The sequence below is a fragment of the Erpetoichthys calabaricus genome, chromosome 2, assembly GCF_900747795.2.
Source record: "Erpetoichthys calabaricus chromosome 2, fErpCal1.3, whole genome shotgun sequence".
NCBI lineage: Eukaryota > Metazoa > Chordata > Cladistia > Polypteriformes > Polypteridae > Erpetoichthys > Erpetoichthys calabaricus.
This window is the reverse complement of record NC_041395.2, coordinates 236920400-236939465: the sequence shown is the minus strand read 5'-3', so window position 1 is coordinate 236939465 and position 19066 is coordinate 236920400. Positions and strand designations below refer to the sequence as shown.

General features: G+C 39.2%; 1 protein-coding gene across 1 annotated transcript in view; it reads left to right on the top strand.

The window, feature by feature from the left end:
- LOC114646896 (disintegrin and metalloproteinase domain-containing protein 12) overlaps nucleotides 1-19066 on the top strand; it is a 604012-nt gene that overhangs the window by 532675 nt on the left and 52271 nt on the right. Inside the window, 8 exon segments of the mRNA XM_028795286.2 lie at nucleotides 799-888; nucleotides 1484-1679; nucleotides 2045-2153; nucleotides 2949-3147; nucleotides 4924-5001; nucleotides 6039-6048; nucleotides 6051-6146; nucleotides 12680-12815. Of these exon segments, the coding sequence (XP_028651119.2) occupies nucleotides 799-888; nucleotides 1484-1679; nucleotides 2045-2153; nucleotides 2949-3147; nucleotides 4924-5001; nucleotides 6039-6048; nucleotides 6051-6146; nucleotides 12680-12815 (914 nt within the window).

Genomic DNA, 19066 nt, shown 5'->3' with positions numbered 1-19066 from the left:
GCTGATGGCTGTGCCCAAAAGCTCATTAATCATGTCATAATGACCTCTTGAACAAACAACGGATAAACTATTTTCTTCACTGTAGAATGGCCAGAGGTGAATATATTACGTCTCTGTGCAGTCCATAGTTTAGTGTTTAGTGGCTTGTTAATTCTTAATCCCTGACTAATGAGACCAAATAAAGCACTTTATTGACATTTTTTTAGTATAATATGGATAGTCCTTAATATGTCACATTACAGAAAGTGATAGATAACCGCGATATTGGTTCTTTTTAAGTCTTATTAAGACCAAATACATCCTTCATTAATTTCTTGTTACCTACAAGTAAGTGACAAATAAATGATTTAGAGGTAGTTCCTTTTCTACAGTGTTACCTTTACTGCTTAATTCACATCCTAAATCTCCCAGCTTTTCCACATCTCTTCAGTGAGACGTTCATCTTTCTGTTTCTAAGTAGACAGGGTAACATTTGCCCTCTAGTGCCTTTATTTACTGTCTCATAATTGTAAGAAGAATATTGTGTGCTAACACATGCCTGCGAACACCTAAGAAGCATTTAAGGCTCCAACAGTACTTTACAGAAATGTGAGCAACAGTGCACAGCAGTGATTTGCTAAGAGTCACAATTTAATATGAATCTCTCTTCAAATAATTTACTGTTAAACAGGTTAGAATTGAGTGATCTCTTCATTTTAGTGGTGGGGGGCATAAATACAGTTAAATCCAGGCAAGTAAAAGAAAGTAGAGGTAGCACAGTAGCCAGGCTTTACTTTGTCTTGTTGTTTTTATTTTCAGGAATGTACAAACCCTTGCTGTAATGCCACCACTTGCACTTTGAAGATGGATGCAGTTTGTGCACATGGTCAATGCTGTGATGCTTGTAAGGTAGTTATTACAATTTGTGATATTTTAGGAAAATATTTTAAACATTATTGTCTTCCTTTCCCGTGATTAAAAAAACTCCACTAATGTAAGCCATAGGTTACCAAAAATTATGAAGAAATGTGATATTTGGAAAGCATACACATGCGATTGTGTTTTTATGGTCATTCATTAAGAGTGGCTATTTACTTTAACAATTATATGTAATCAGTTAAAGGACTGCATAAAGACTTTGTAACATCATTAATGTTTTCTCTTATTTATTCTTAGGCTGTTCTTGAAATTCTGTAATGTTAATGGCATACGCAAAAATGCAACCAGATATCAAGTAGTACTAGGGTGTTGTACCGGATTATGGATGTAGTGAGAAGTCAAGCAAAATGACACCTTTTATTGGCTAACTAAAAAGATTACAATATGCAAGCTTTCGAGGCAACTCAGGCACCTTCTTCGGGCAAGAAAAAGGGGCCTCAGTTGCCTCGAAAAGTTGCATATTGTAATCTTTCTAGTTAGCCAATAAAAGGTGTCATTTTACTAGATATCAAGGAAATTCATTTAATTTAAATTATTCAGCTATGCTGATTTTTTTTTTTCCTAGCTGAAACCAGCAGGTACTCCATGCAGGGAATCCAGTAATGCATGTGATCTTCCTGAATTTTGCACAGGAGCCAGCCCACACTGTCCTGCCAATGTCTACTTGCATGATGGCCATGCATGCCACATGATTGATGGGTACTGTTATAATGGAATCTGTCAGACCCATGAGCAGCAATGCATAACGCTCTGGGGACAGGGTATGTATTTCTCATTATAAGTGAGCTCTGTTGTCGATTATTGTAAATGTAATGAATGCCTTGAATTAAAAGTGTGAAGTCTTCTGTTTAGCTGTGTAGTCTAATATATACTATACATGCAATGGGTTGGAATAAAAAAAAAGGTCTTTTAGATACATTGATACAGCAGAAAACTCAGACTGAGCAAGGCTTTCAGAAGTATTTAAATGATTATTTGTGTTAAAAGGTCTCTTCACAATATGCAGCTTTGCGGCTTACAGATAACACTGTTTTTATAAGCTCATTAGAATCAATCCCCTATGGTTTTTAAAACATTCTGTTGATCATAGGCGAATGATGTAAATGTTTTCTTTTCCTTTGTTCAGGTGCTAAGCCGGCTCCTGGGATCTGTTTTGAAAGAGTAAACTCTGCAGGTGACCCATATGGAAACTGTGGGAAGAACTCCAAGGGATCATTTATGAAATGTGAAACGCAGTAAGAGATGAACTGTTTGTAACTATAGTCTTGTTTTTATATTTATTATATTTTACATTACAAAAATACATTGAAAGGAAACAGTTATGCTAAAGGCCTGAAAATAAAGCCATAGTTTTTAGTCATTATGTGGGAAAAAGTGACTGACTACTTTCAAAAGTCATGATGAAAAACAATTTGAGCTGAAACGTGTCCAAACATCATTAGTATGCTGCTGCTGGAGTATGTGAATTTCCCCTTGGGATTAATAAAGTATCTATCTATCTATCTATCTATCTATCTATCTATCTATCTATCTATCTATCTATCTATCTATCTATCTATCTATCTATCTAAAAAAGAGGAAAAGTGTACTTTAGAATTGCCACCCTTCAAAAGACACAAACTGTTTCAGTAAATAAAATACTGTGGACACATCACAAAAAAAGTCAAACTCTGGATGAGCGGAAAACAACTAGTCATTTGGGGTAGGATTTTGTTAATTGTAGACTAAAGAACAGGAAGAAATGACTCATAGCTGCTCCACACTGTTTCTATTTGTATATAACTTTTTACTATGCCACAATGCTTTTTTTGTAATTTTTTGTGGCACCCTTTCATTTTAATAATGTGGATTCAATAAACATAAAGCTTTGCTGCTGTTATTGATAAATTGTTTTGAATATTGGACAATACTGAGGACTTTTAATCTCTATATGTATTTGTTGGAAAAGGCTTAGAACTCCTGTTTGTATCACTATAAGATGTAATAGTTCATATGTTTGTGTGCTTCAGCTTTCAATTTTACTGTTTCAGGGATGCCAAGTGCGGAAAAATTCAATGTCAAGGTGGAGCCAACCGTCCAGTAATTGGCACAAATGCTGTTTCCATAGAAACCAACATTCCCTTACAAGAAGGTGGACGAATCTTATGCCGTGGCACACATGTCTATTTGGGCGATGACATGCCTGATCCTGGACTTGTGCTTACCGGCACCAAGTGTGGAGAGAGTATGGTGAGAAATTAATGTACAGAATCCCAATGCAAGAAATATAATATCTGAAGACTCAAATATCTTTTAAATGTCATTTTCACAACATTTCATTGGAAACTGGGAGATTAACTGGTGACCTAAGTTTACAATTTATAGTGAACTACCTGATTTCTTTCTTACATTTAAAGCGGCAATGGAAATTGATATGAAGAGCTATGATGCTTTGGAAAATTTTTAATTCTTTTGCTTGTATTGCCACTTTTGTTAAGTATGCAGTGTGTTTTTTAAACCAGGTACTGTGTTTTGCTCAAAGCAACAGCAGCATTTATTTCAATAGCACATTGTCATACAAAGCATGCAGCTGAAAGTGTTATACAAGATGTTCAAAAAAAGGTTAAAAACAAAGAAAAAAACAAATTAAAAATACATAAGAATGAATAAATAACATACACAAAATAAATAATGCACACTTACATATGATAGCTATGTAATTAATAGAGAAGTAAATTCTTTATATATAGAATCCTTTGTTAGGTCTCTAAAAATGAATATCAGATATCTGGGGGGGGGACAGAAAAAATAAACAAAACCTCAAATTAAACTGAAAAAAAAACCAAAATCCTCAGGGGTTCTTAGGTGAAAAGATCACACAGCCCCCACTGGCATCTTACATAACATAAAATGTTCTTAACTCGTTCTTCATTGGGTTTTTTGGCTTCGTTTTAGAGCGTTCGACGCAGTGGGTCTTGTGGAAAGTTGGGGTATCCAATTTTATTCAAACATCGCAGTACACAGTGCCTTGTTCAGGTAGTGGCAGCACAGAACGCCACCACAGAAGAAAACTGGGAAAAAAACAGAGAAAAGTAAAGATTAATAATGATTACAAATTCATTAGGACTATGAAAATTCTATGCATATTAGTTTACTAAGAGTAGAACTAAAATGTTGTTACAAAAAAGCAAAATTAAGAAAGTGGGCTTTTTTTTAAATGATCCACAGTGTTAGCCTGGTTTATCTCTAATGGTCAAGTATTCTAGGTTTTTGATGCATAACAAAAAAAAGGTTGCCTCACCACTTCTTTTATGCTTGGCTCTTGAAAATAATAAGCAGACCGCTACAGAAGATCTATAGTTACAACCTGGAATGTATGAGGACAGACACTTCAAAAGGTTGGAAGGAGACACACTTTTTAAAATGTTTATATACCACTAGCTGTGTAGGTCTGTTCTGGAAAAAACCCGGACTCTTAGAAACCATGGCACTTCAATCAATCAATTGCATCTGTTATGCATTAGCAGCTAAGCGGGGTTCTCTTTCCTCAGTGGTTTTGTTTTGCCAATGTGCTCGCCTCCATTGTTTATCAGCAGCTAAGCAAGTTTCTCTCTCCTCCAAGGTTTTGTTTTGGTGATATGCTCACCTCGCTTGTGTATTAGCAGCTAAATGAGTTTCTCTTTTCTCGGCGGTTTCACTTTGAGCTTCATGCTGTAGCCTCGCACTTCTGGGCTGCCTCGCACTTCTGGGCCAGACAGACACACACACACACACACATAGACATTTATATATAAGTTTAGTAGCATTTTAAAGTGAATTCTAAAATAACCAATGTAACAACCCTACAACTGGTGAGGTGTACTTAGATTTTCTTTTTCTGATTAAAATTCTTCCTGCTGCATTCTGAACCAACTGCATACCGATTGATGTTTTTCTTAGGTAGTTTAAAAACAAGTGTGAATGAATTAGACAATATTCAACACTCATTTTCTTATTTCATCTTTAATTTTGCATTTCTGCTTTTAGATGTGCCTTAATCGTCAGTGCCAAAATGTCAGCGCATTTGGAGTTCATGAATGTGCTTCAAAGTGTAACAGTCATGGGGTGAGTACTAAAACACTATCTATTAGGTGAAAAACGGCACTTAATATGTTTAAGTTAAAATGAGAAATCAATGCCACTTTTTAAAGTTATTTTAACAGTGTATGCTTCGAATGTTCCGTATCAAATGACTTTACACACATCATCCCGATAACAGTTCACTTTTACATCACTTGATGCACCTAGACATATCATCATCACAAATGTATACTGGGGTCATTAGGAGGTTCAGATATTTGAGGACTGGTCCATTGTTTAATATTAATTCTGACAGCAATTATGGAACTGAAAGCATAAGGTTTCCAAGAATGGTGCATCAGGTAATTACACGGCACATGTACATTTCTAAGGGCTACCTTCAGTTAGCCTCACTTTTAACAAGTATGCTTATGCAAAAAGAAATGGGGCCCTGAAATAAATTAAGACAAGGAGTTTCTGTGTGGTTATTTAAGTAAACACTTCACACTACTGCAGTCTTTTTTGTATGGAATTTAAAATTCTTCTGTTGTAGTTGCTTTAAAGACTTAATTCACAGCCCTTATATGTTCTATGGTAATTGTTAATTTTCATAAAATTACTACTTGCTAATTCTACCATGCACAGTGGTGTTCTTCAATTGACAGTTTTCTAGTCTCTGTTTTACAACTGTATATGCAGAAACCAGAAGGAAGAGAAATCCAGTATTTCATATTAATGGCTCTTTTATGTGTACAACTGAACACCACACTAATTCAATAAAACTTGATTCAAATTATCTTATGACAAAATGGAACAAAAATGTAGTATTTATATAGGTACTCAGGAACAAAATGTGGCATTTTGATACTTTTTCATCACAGTCGTTTTGTCTCAAATCATTAAATAAACAGTCATTCTTATTTCAATTGCCTTATATTTTATTAAGGGCTTTTGGAATATCATTATCTAGTATAAAGGAGAACAAAAATTTAGCTTAGAACATCTGCTCTTCAACTGCGTAATAATAAGCTTGCCAAAGTCGCCTCTGATTTCTTATTATGGTTCTTTTAAAATGAATACAGGTGTGTAACAATAAAAGAACTGCCACTGTGAAGCTGAATGGTCTCCTCCGTACTGTAACACACCTGGATTTGGTGGCAGCATTGACAGTGGGCCTATGAGGCTTGCAAGTGAGTCCAATATTTTTAGTAGCTACTTGCCTTTCTACCCTTGCTTTAAATTTCTGGACAATCCCAACCTTGCATTGATTTATCTGATACCCATAAAGACTGGGAAAAATATTTATGTTTTTGTCAGGGGTAGCGGTGGCCATAAAATGAAATCAACATATATACATTCTACATGTGTGTCTGTTTTATCCATTATAAAAAAAAAACAGAATAAATGAAAAAGGTTTGGGGTGACACTGCCACCCCATATATTATAAAAGCAAAAATAAACTCTTTTCAGCAAAAAAAAAAAAAAAATGCCCCTTAGGACACCAGTCTCAGATTAGATAGATAGATAGATAGATAGATAGATAGATAGATAGATAGATAGATAGATAGATAGATAGATAGATAGATAGATAGATACTTTATTAATCCCAAGGGGAAATTCACATACTCCAGCAGCACCTTACTGATACAAAAACAATATTAAATTAAAGATGATAATAATGCAGGTAAAAACAGACAATAACTTTATATAATGTTAACGTTTACCCCCCCGGGTGGAATTGAAGAATCGCATAGTTTGGGGGAGGAACAATTTCCTCAGTCTGTCAGTGGAGCAGGACAGTGATAGCAGTCTGTCGCTGAAGCTGCTCCTCTGTCTAGAGATGACACTGTTTAGTGGATACAGTGGATTTTCCATAATTGATAGGAGCCTGCTGAGTGCCCGTCGCTCTGCCACAGATGCCAAACTGTCTAGCTCCATGCCAACAATAGAGCCTGCCTTCCTCACCAGTTTGTCCAGGCGTGAGGCGTCTTTCTTCTTAATGCTGCCTCCCCAGCACACCACTGCGTAGAAGAGGGCGCTCGCCACAACCGTCTGATAGAACATCTGCAGCATCTTATTGCAGATGTTGAAGGACGCCAGCCTTCTAAGGAAGTATAACCGGCTCTGTCCTTTCTTACACAGAGCATCAGTATTGGCAGTCCAGTCTAATTTATCATCCAGCTGCACTCCCAGGTATTTATAGGTCTGCACCATCTGCACACAGTCACCTTTGATGATCACGGGGTCATTAGACTAACAAGGGTGACAACACTTCCTGTACATGCAGGCCAGGCAGGAAGACATGGGTCCAGGGGAACGGACACTGAAAGTGACATCAGAGGTGGTGAGGATGTCGATCATCCAGTCTGTACAGGGAGGAAGAGAAGAGGCGTTAGTATACACCAACACCTTGTTGATTGGCGTTAAATTACCACCACCTGAACCTTTAAGTTTTGTTTCATCTATCCTGTTTTAACGCAGAACTGTTCAGGAAGTTAAGCTATTTACTCTGTGTACATTGTCCAAAGTTGTCACCTTGTAATTATGCAATATATATTGTGGCTTATTCTCTGTATAGCACACAAGTCTAAAATCCTGCTCTCTGCAACTTTCTGTTTTCCTAATACTGGTGATACTAATAAGCTAAAGTTTTATAACGTGAGAAGTCTAGCAATAAAAAACAGTTGTTAATCCATCCTGCTTATGCAGCAAAACATAAGGCAAACATAAGACAGAAGTGTGAGAAAGTATATGCAGGGCATAAATACATACACATATATTAGGACTGCTGATTAACACTAGAATTACCAAAGCATACAAAAAAACTCGTAATCCTGGCCTACCTTATATTCCTTCACACCTCTCCCTCATCTTCTTTGTTTTGTAAATGTGTCGATCCCGCCACAAGCAACCAGCAGCCTGCTGTCCCATCCTCCGCCTTGACGGAGTTCAACTCTCCCAGCCCAAGCCATGGCTCCTTATCTTAGGGTAAATAATATAGTATATCGTTATTTGGAATACATGCATTTCATGTGTGTTCTATGTCTACAAAGATCTGGGTAAGTATAGGATGAAAAGAAATAAATGCGAGGCAAGAAATGATGAACACATACCTAAAGCAGAAACTTTTTCCATGTTATACTAATAATGACGTAAAGTGTATAATGTGTGAAGACTTTAGTCATAATGTGAAATAAACACATGCAATTTTAATCAAGAATAAAACCAAAGAAAAAACAATCATTCGATTTATATGTTGCGGACAATGAGTTAAAAACCAAAGCTCAAATGTCAATTGACAGGAAGTTAATATGTATTCTTGAATGGTCGCAGAGGTAAGAACTGATGACTTATAAGCCAAAGGTACCAGGTTCTAGTCTCGGCACTCCAAGTATTGTGCCTGTTTCTATTATTATTACTATCTATATATATATAAAATCCCTATGTGCGTCCAGGTGTCCATGTGTGGGTTGTCTTCTGGTGAAAGTGCGAATGCCGCGGGGCACCGGTGCGATGTGCGATATTACTGTCAGAGAAAGTTAGAGGCGTTTTACGGAAATACAAACCAGTATTACTGCGAGAGGAAATTAAAGGTAACACATACAGTGACGCATATTACAGGCCACATACAAGCCAGTATTACTGTCAGAGGAGGATAAAGGCATATTATCGATGTGCACGCCTGTATTACCGCCAGAGAAAATTAAAGGATATTACGGACGTACAAGCCAGCGGATGTACAAGACGGTATCCTTCAATAAGGGCACGCACAAAGGCGAGCCTCAAAAGGGGTGACCTCAATTGGGCGCAGCGAATAAAGGCGCGCGTAAATAAAGATCTGCACCTCTGTTGCTCTTCACATATTCCAGAGCCATTTGAACTTAATTATCTACGAACTCCTTAATTCGCCGCGCTCAATGAGGTCGGTCCTTTTGAAGTTCGCCTTTTTGTGCACGCCCTTATTGAATAGAGCCGTACAAGACAGTATTACTGTCACAGAAAATTAAAGACACACAATACACGGCGGCAGCCCACGAAGAACGGTCAGCTCAGCAAGTAAACATCAACAAAAGAAAGGCTGAAAGAAGAAAAATACGACCAACAAAAAGAATGAGGTCAAAGTCCCTTGCCATTTAATATAGACTCTTCCTACTAATGTTTACTGCACTACTGTTCTAGCGCCCATTATTTGTAACGGGCTAAATGACTAGTAATATAATAAAAACATACATTTGATTTCAGTCTGTAACACCCGGTGGAGTAAATTTTGGCTACTTGTAAAAGTTAGTACTTGTTTTTTTTATTATTCAGTTTTTATTCTCTCACTGACATTCTCATGGTACAACGAAACTTGCCTCTCCCTCTCTGAGTTGTTAGCATTTATTTCAATTCCTTTTCAGAAAAGCAGCAATGACCACAGGTTGGTGCTGTGCTTGATGCCTGCTCAGAACTATCTATTGTACCAGCAATCAAAAATACGATGTCTCGTCTACCACTGCCAGTCTACCATGCGGCATTTGCACTTTGATAATAAAGACACACCCATGCAGGATAGGATAGTGGACATAGACTGACGGTAACATCGAGAGTTTGGCCTTTTGGCTCAGCTTTCTGTTCATCATGACAGGCCTGTACAATATCAGAATAACTGCGGAAGCCACTCAAATCAACCTGTCAATCCTGCTCTATTCGTCCTCACTTTGTGAACAAGACCCCTGAGATACTTCAACTCCTTTGCTTGAGGCAGCACCTCTGGGGTTTAGGTATGAATAAACCAGTGTAAATAGACTGCTTTGCTTAAGCAATTGTCTGAATCTGATAATTAGAAAGTTAATAATATCTTGTTCTTATCTTCCTATCATTTAAAGACCACATTATTGACAGAACCAATCAAAGTGCTAGACTAACTTGCATTGAGATGTAGAAAGCGCTGCTGCCTCACAGTAAGGAGACCTGGGTTCGCTTCTTGGGTCCTCCCTGCATGGAGTTTGCATGTTCTCCCCGTGTCTGTGTGGGTTTCCTCCGGGCGCTCCCGGTTTCCTCCCACAGTCCAAAGACATGCTGGTTAGGTGCATTGGCGATCCTAAATTGTCCCTAGTGTGTGCTTGGTGTGTGTGTGTGTGCGTGTGCCCTGAGGTGGGCTGGTGCCCTGCCCGGGGATTTGTTCTTGCCTTGCACCCTCTGTTAGCTGGGATTAGCTCCTGCAGACCCCTGTGACCCTGTGTTAGGATATATCAGGTTGGATAGGGACTGACTGACTGTTTATTCAATTGGTTTCCAGTTCACAAAACCTTTCAATAATCTACTGGAATAATTTAAAATGCCTAGGCAAGTTGGTGTTTTTTAAACGGTTTTGTATTAAAAATAATCACTGGCTTATTTTCTGCTTTATAGAAAAGATATTGCAAACCATAAATATACATACAGACACAACACTCTATACATAATATAATGTATGTATAATTATTTATTATAGTTTATGGTGGGTTCATATGATCATATTGTTGTGTGTACAGAGTATGGTAATATTCCTCACATGCTTTTGCTAATTAAAATGCAACACAAATGTTAATAACAGCAATAAATAATAATAATGAAATAGATTTCCCTGTAACATTACAACAACAACAACATTTATTTATATAGCACATTTTAATATAAATAATGTAGCTCAAAGTGCTTTACAAAATGAAGAAAGAAAAGTTAATAAAAAATTTACTCTCTCTTTCTCTCTCTCTCTCTCTCTCTATATATATATATATACATATATTATATATATATTATATATATATATATATATATAAAAATCCTAAGTCTAAAAGTGCAACGATTTTGTGCAATGATTTTATATGACATTTTTATGTCACGTTTATTGTCATGCTTTAAATCGGGCTTATTTTAAAAGCTACATATAAATGTTTGGTATCATTCTTTTCAGAATTTATCAAATTTTAATGTTTCATATTCTTATCCGTTTTTAAATTATAAACTAAACAATATCAAGAACTCAAGTCCTGTGAGGCAAGACTTTGTGGCAAAAGATTTAACCATGCCCGGAGCCAGAAATAAAAAGGCAAAGAGTAGGACAGCTGCTGTACAGGTTTTTAAATGTTTGAAGCGCTGCGTGAGATGTAGATCACGTGGGCACGGCAGCAGCAGCAAGCCAGCAACTGATCGAGCAAAGAGGAGGTAAAAAAAAAAAACTGTATTTGTTTCCCATTGTATCACGGTTTAAGAGGGGGTTTCGGAGGAGCGACCGCATCTCCTTGGGGTGCGTTCGCCCCCCTTTTCATAACGCAAGTGGCAGAGACGTGAAGTGGCTGGTGCGTAGTGCAGGCCAGGGAGGTTGGCGAGCAGGGGGAAACCAACTAGTAGAAATATAAAAAATAAGATTAGGCAATACTAAATAATAAAGAATAAAGTAAGGTGTTGGCCGGGAGGACAGAAAAAACAAACAAACAAAAAACTCCAGAGGGCTGCAGAAAAAAAAAAACAAAATCTGCAGGGGTTCCGAGGCCACAAGACCATCCAGGCCCCAGTGGGCATTCTACCTAACATAAATGAAATGTTACAGTTTGACAACTCTGCTGATTAAACACATAAAATAAAATACACAGTATACAGTAAAATGCTTTTCTCTAATGGGAAATTTTCATCTATTCTGTAATTCAAAACAGGAAAATGAATACAGGAAATAGAGAAAATAAGATTATACAGTAGTAATGCTTCCTATTCATTCTTCCTACCCACCTTAATCCAAGCTTTACATCACATAGGATAAGTCAGTTAAAAGAAATAAAATCCATTAATAAAAAAATGCATATACAGTAATCCCTCGCTATATCGCGCTTCGCCTTTCGCGGCTTCACTCCATCGCGGATTTTATATGTAAGCATATTTAAATATATATCGCGGATTTTTCGCTGCTTCGCGGGTTTCCAGCGGACAATGGGTCTTTTAATTTCTGGTACATGCTTCCTCAGTTGGTTTGCCCAGTTGATTTCATACAAGGGACGCTATTGGCAGATGGCTGAGAAAGCTATCCAACTTACTTTCTCTCTCTCTCTGCGCTGACGTAGGGGGGGTGTGAGCAGGGGGGCTGTTCGCACACCTAGACGATATGGACGCTCGTCTAAAAATGCTGAAAGATTTATCTTCACGTTACTATCTTTTGTGCAGCTGCACCTGCTTCCTGAAACGACATGCTGAACGGTGCTTCGCATACTTAAAAGCACGAAGTGCACGTATTGATTTTTTTATCTCTCTCTCTCTCTGCTCCTGACGGAGGGGGGTGTGAGCTGCCGCCTTCAACAGCTTTATGCCGTGGTGCTTCGCATACTTAAAAGCCAAACAGCACTATTGATTTGTTTGCTCCTTTGAAGAGGAAGATATGTTTGCATTCTTTTATTGTGAGACTGAACTGTCATCTCTGTCTTGTCATGGAGCACAGTTTAAAACTTTTGAAAAAGAGACAAATGTTTGTTTGCAGTGTTAGAATAACGTTCCTGTCTCTCTACAACCTCCTGTGTTTGTGCGCAAATCTGTGACCCAAGCATGACAATATAAAAATAACCATATAAACATATGGTTTCTACTTCGGCGGATTTTCTTATTTCGTGGGTGGCTCTGGAACGCAACCCCCGCGATGGAGGAGGGATTACTGTATAAGGCACAATATTGCTGCATATTAGTGTAAAACTTGAACTTGTTTTTCTTTTTTTAGATGACAGCAGAATAACAATTGGCATACTGGTGACTATTCTAATGCTAATCACTGCTGCAACTGGCTTCTTTTTGAAGAAGAAATCACTAATTAAGTTTCTGTTTACAAACAGGAAAACAACAATAGAAAAGTTAAGGTAAAGTATGTTGACATATGATGTCCATTTACTTCTATGTTCAAAATATGACTGTGCTCTTATTAAGATGTCCTTAAAAGACAATTTGCTGTACAATCATTCATATACACACAGAAACAATCACTGACTGATATCAGCATGTGTACACGCACTTGGCAAAAATGTAAACTACCAATGTGATTTCTGTGATGAATAAAGGAAAAATTATGCATGCAGCATGCTGTCCATGAAAAGCTTATCATAAATGGCATTTCCTAACCTACTTTTCTATTTCAGGGTTGGTACCCTTCAACCTCAGGTACATTGCTGGGCAAACTCACACAAACATTTATTTGCATTGGTCCAACATCGTAATAGGAAAAAACCAGAGAACCCAGGATAAAATCCACACAGACACAAAAACAATGTTAAGATTTCACATAGGTAGCAACCAGGCTTGTATTTCAGCCCAGACAACAGTACTAACCGCTATACCAACACAACATGTAACAAAGCTAATTTATTAAAGAAAATAACAAGAAACATACGTTGTTCATGTCCAAAATGTGATATTTGTTCAGTTCATGTCAAAGATTTTAGAGAATTTTTACCTGAAAAACTATACATTTTGAGCGGGGTAAGTCTGGTAGAGCTCCATTGCCTGGTTCAACTGTTTTATACTACTAACATTAAAACTGTTACTACTTTTGTATGCAGATCCAATGTTATTATTGTTTTGCCTTCTTATACTAGTTTTTAATTCTGATCTTTCTTGTAAATTCAGTTTAGTTTTAGTATTTTTCTTCATAATGTATTTTTTAGTTGTATTTTAGTTTTTATTTCACAAACGCCAACAAAGTGGAAGGACCAGGGGAGAGGGCATTGATGAGGAAGTACCTCCCCTGGGGACAGTAGAGGGCAGCTATGGCAGCTGTGGCACCATGGATTCCCCCATGGCATGCTGGGAACTGGAGTTTGGTGAAGCCCTGTTGAGTTCCATGGGGGCCGCCAGGGGGAGCTGCTGAGTCCTGTAGAGGACCTCCAGCGCACCTGGGAGTGATTCCAGGTAATACTGATGAGCCACCTGGAACACTCCCGGGACCTGAATAATTGGAGCTGCCTCACTCCATTGAGGGGGCCAGAGTCGACAGGAAGGAGTGGACAAACCCTGAGGATGAGTGGAGGTGGATGGGCTGGGCAGCAAGGAAGGGAATGGACTGTATATTGGTGTGGTATTGGTGGTTTGTGCATTTTTGATTGTAAATAAATGTGGATGGTGAGTTGAAGCTGTTTATATATATATATATATTGATGACCTTCCGACGGCACTTCCTGGTCTGGCGGATGTGCCGCATGAGCACCCGGAGGCACTCCGGGTGTCCCCTGGATGGTTCTTCCTCCACCTGCCCAGGTGTGGCGGAAGTGCAGGTTTCCCGGGCTCCACTATGCTCGGGGTGCCCTCTGGCGGTGGCCACGTGCCCCAATGGGTTTGAGCCTCCTGGCTCCATCCCTGTGGTCCCTTCTTTTATCCGGGGCAGTTGCCCCGTCGTGGCCTGGGGAATGAATAACCCGCCTCCCGGTCCTTCCAAGCGTCCTGGCTGGGTCTCCCCTCCAGCCTCCTGCCACACTGCCCCATCACCAGCGGAGACTCGTTGGGTGCAACAGACCGCCCTGCGAGGGCAGGCCTCCCATGAAGCAGTTCCCATTCTTGCACATCCAGGGTCCAGTCCTGCAATACACAAAGCAGAGACAGGGGCAGAGATGTTGCCCTGGCGTCCTCCACTAAGCCAAAGGGCCAACGCTCCCCCATTCAGCCGGCACCCTGGTGGCCAATACCTCAGTGCTCGCTCTGTGCCCCCTCCCTCGGGTTGTCCAACGGGACCGCTCGCATTCTCGTCTTCACCGCTGACTTTGGGGTTTCCCTCTGCTCCTGCAGAGGGCGGGCCGTAAACCGGACGTGAGCTCACGGGCTCATGTCTCACTTTGTGGGAAGAGCTGGCTTCACTCCTCTGTTTCTTCCTTTTCCTCTTGGGCACCCTGATGGCTTGAGTCTCCCTATAGGAAAGGAAGAGACCCCTCGCCATCTGCGCCCCCTGTGGAGTGATGTGAGACTGTATTGGGTCTACCCCTGCCACGCGATCAGCCCTCCGTGTCGCCTCCACTGTCGGAGATGTGGCTACTCACCGGAACCGCACAATAACGGGACGCATTCGCTCGCATCTCCATTTCTTTTTACGGCACAGGTCTCTCTTACCCGCACCGCCACAATCCTCCGGCCAGAGATTCCAGCACTGTGTTGCACCGCCCACTGTCATAGTGTCTGATGCTGCGCGATCACCTTCCCCTCCAGCTCGACTATGAAGTCTCAAAGATCGTGTAACACCTGGTAAAACGACTTGACAAACCGAAGAGAAACCTCCAGGTCACGCCAAGCCGCAGGCACAAACAGAGCATCAGCCGGCAGAGGACTTACCTTTTTGCTCAGTCCTACTCGCCGGCTGCCCACTGTGGAGCTTTCTTCCACCTTTCATCAGGTCCTCCCCCAGCTCGGGATGGATGGTCACCAGTCCTGCCTCTGACCAATCATTGACGGGAACACGACACACAATATCCAATCCCTCGCCTGCCACGGGGAGGGACTTCTGGTCATCCGCCGCCTCCTGGCTCCATCCCCTATATATATATATATATATATATATATATATATATATATATATATATATATATATATATACACACATGGGGCTTTGCACCCTGCTCGCTTTGCTCAGCCACCCACCCCCCGGGGCGGGCGCGCTACACGCCAGCCACTTCATATCTCTGCCACTCACGTTGTGGTTGGATCAGCTGCTGGCTTGCTGCTGCTGCTGCTGCTGTTGCCGAGCTGCATTTTTTGCTTGTCATGCTGCACGTCGATCATTTAAAAGCCTGTACAGCAGCTGTCCTTTTGTCTCATTGCCTTGTCTCACAGGACGTTAAAGTTTCTCTAGCAGGACATTAATGTGTCTCCGAGAAAATCACGTATCTTCTCCTACCAAGCCTTCCAAGATTTTTTTTAAAATATATATATATATATATATATATTTACATACAGTAATACAGTAAGTCCCCTACATATGAACAAGTTCCATTCGAAGAGGGCATCGGCAAGTACAATTTGTTCGTAAGTCCCGTAAAATTAGCATAGCCACCCAATGAATACAATGCAACCCCCAGTTCCTATAAAAAACATGTACATGTACAGCTATTTGTACATAGGAAAAGGCTTTTAAAAATAAATATTTGTATTTTGTTACACATTTCTTGTGTATTTTAACAATAAACAACAGAAAGTTACTTTTAGTTTCCATTGTTTTCCATCAGCTGATATCACTGTTTCCGCAAGTTATGCTACTATTTTAAATTTTTCACGTATTTAAATAATTTTAAATTTATTGGATATGCATGTTTGCATCTTTGAAAGTTATATATATATATATATATATATATATATATATATATATATATATATATATATATATATATTGATTTCAGTTTTAGTAATTATGGTATGGTTAAAGAGAATATATTATAGAGTTCAGTTTTGAGTAACAGAGAGAACTGCAGGCTTAATGTGTTCAGAAATAACTATTTGTTAAAAAACTTTGCTTTTACATGCAAAATAAATTTAACTGGAGTAAAGCAAATAGGAGATGGCGGAAGTAGCCTAATACTGTAAAACTAAGACCGCTTCTTTCTCCATTATAAAATTCATTTTCTACATTCCTACCATAGCATCTATTAGGATAGCATAGAACACATTGCATGTTAAGTTTTGGGTGGAGAGGAATAGCACATTTTCTGAACCATGGTGTGTCACATAGCCTTGTAGACATGCCAGTTTCAATGAGATTAACTTGGGCTTCTTTTTGTGTTTTACTGAGTTTGTTCCCAAAGCTGTTTTCCTTTGCAACATCATCTTAACAGCTGTTGTTTTGCATTGTGTGGACTGACACTTGCATGCCCACTGTGATTGTTGGCACTTTTCAACCTTTAATGTTCTTTGGACCGAAATAGGTTGTAGGCCAATTTTTGGTGATTGCTGGTAAATTTTAAGGTTTGTGAGGTTTTCAGCCTTAATTTGTACAGCACACAGCATCCTGCACCAAGGCAAAGCACTTCAAAACACTCCAATAGTATGCTTTTTCATTTTCTACCACCCATGTTTATCACAAAAGCCATGCTTGAAGTAGAACCAAATTACTGGCAGTACTCTGTTTATGGTGATACAATAACATTCAGTCAAAGAGTTCTGGTGAAGCTTTATGCACCACCAATATAGCATAGTGGTTCTCACCTGTGCGCTAAGAACAGCTGCTGTTACTCTTAAGTAGAAGTTGGAAGAAGTGATGGTACTACAGTACACACCAGAGAGTACTGGCACACTTTAAGCTCTGCTCCAAAGCCATTCCTATCAGGGAAAGTTTATATAACAAATTTTGCCACTTGCAGCCCTGAAAAGATCTGAAAAATCAGAAAGTGATTCTATTGTATTCTGACAGATATGACCATGGAAGCCAGCTATGGACTTTGGGCGTAGAGGGCCTTTGGGCTTGAATTGTGGTTTGGACTCCACCTAGCTGTCTTGGAGGAACCTCATAAAAACCAGTATGTAGTATCAAAGCTTAGGAGGAGCAGAGATACAAATAGTTACTACACAGAGAGTGAGAGCATGCAATAGGTGTTCGGACAACCCCAAAACAACAGAAATAGTGTGTACTGCTTTATGAATTACTATGCATGTCTGTTTGGCTCAGTCACAATTATAGCTAATGTGTTACCGCTTATGAGCAGACTGAAATTCTGTAAGGGATCATCTGTATGTCATACATCAGTCTTATACCCTGGAAAGATGTAAACGACAACTTTGAAAGTTGCCCAGCACTCTTACAATACCAGGTACATTTAGATGTACCATCACAAGTTAACAGGGGCCTCATGCATAACACCGTGCATAGAATTCACACTAAAACATGGTGTACGGACAAAAGCGGAAATGTGCATACGCTTAAAAAAATCCAGATGCATGAATCTATGCGTACGCCAACTTCCACGTTCTTCCGCTCCATAACTCCCGGTCAGTGTGAAAAGTAATGCATGTGCTGCCACTCCCCAACTCCTCCCAGAATTACGCCTTTTTGAATATCCAAATCAATATAAATAGCCATTAAGCTCAGCGTTCTGTGAAAAGACAATGGCAAAAGCCAATGGTATAAACAACAAAAGGAAGTTGATCGAGTGACATAGAGTGTTGGAGAAACTCGAAAAGTTCAAATTCACAAAGTCGCACAGTGCCCAAAAATAAAAAAGATGTCAGATATCAAAGTCGCCGTGAAAAGGCAAGTCATAGCCCACCATCTCAGTGTCATATGAAAGCTTATTAGGGTACAGAGAAAAAAAAATAGGTATACAGTGGGAAAAAAAAGCTGAAAATGTCAACTTTAATCTCGAAATTTCCACTTTAATCACGTAGATTATTTTGTCATTAAAGTAGAACATCATAAACTTCATTTTTAAATCTTTAATTTACTATTTTCTCAAATACCATTGTAACTAAAGTAGCACGTTAAATACTTTGTATTGTATTTGTTCTTCTATGTGCTCTATGTGCGTGAATCACTACGTGATTCTTAAACAGGTTTTCTCTTTCTCTGACAGGACACAGAATCCATTACATTCGTGATATTAGAGCTCTCTGAATAATTTAAATACTGAGATGTATATTTGATATAATTTTCATGATGATAGGAATTAAAGCTTGTATTAAACATGGGAACATGGTGGCACAGTGATTGTTCCTGCCTCCTGCAAGATGTTTGCTGCGCCGTGCGCGACCTTCGATGAAATAATTTATTGCAGCAGTATGGTCTCTTTCAAACATACTAACCTCCAATTCCTGTCCTTCCTTTTCTTTCAACAAATAACCAATTGCCAAACGATCATCTAACAAATAACCAATTGCCAAACGATCAGCTCTGTAATAGATGTCAAACCATCTGTAGGCTTAGAACGCCAATTCTTCAAAACTTTTAAGGAACATTGAAATATCTTCGTAGTATATGTTTAATTATTCTATCCATCTATCCATCCAGTGTCGCGCCAGTCCCCAGCAAGAATACAACGTGAGGCAGGAACAATCCCTGAATGGACACCAGCTCGTCGCTAGCACTGTGACACCGTGCCCCTCACATGTTTAATTATTAACAATATAGGTTATTTAAATAATGTTAACA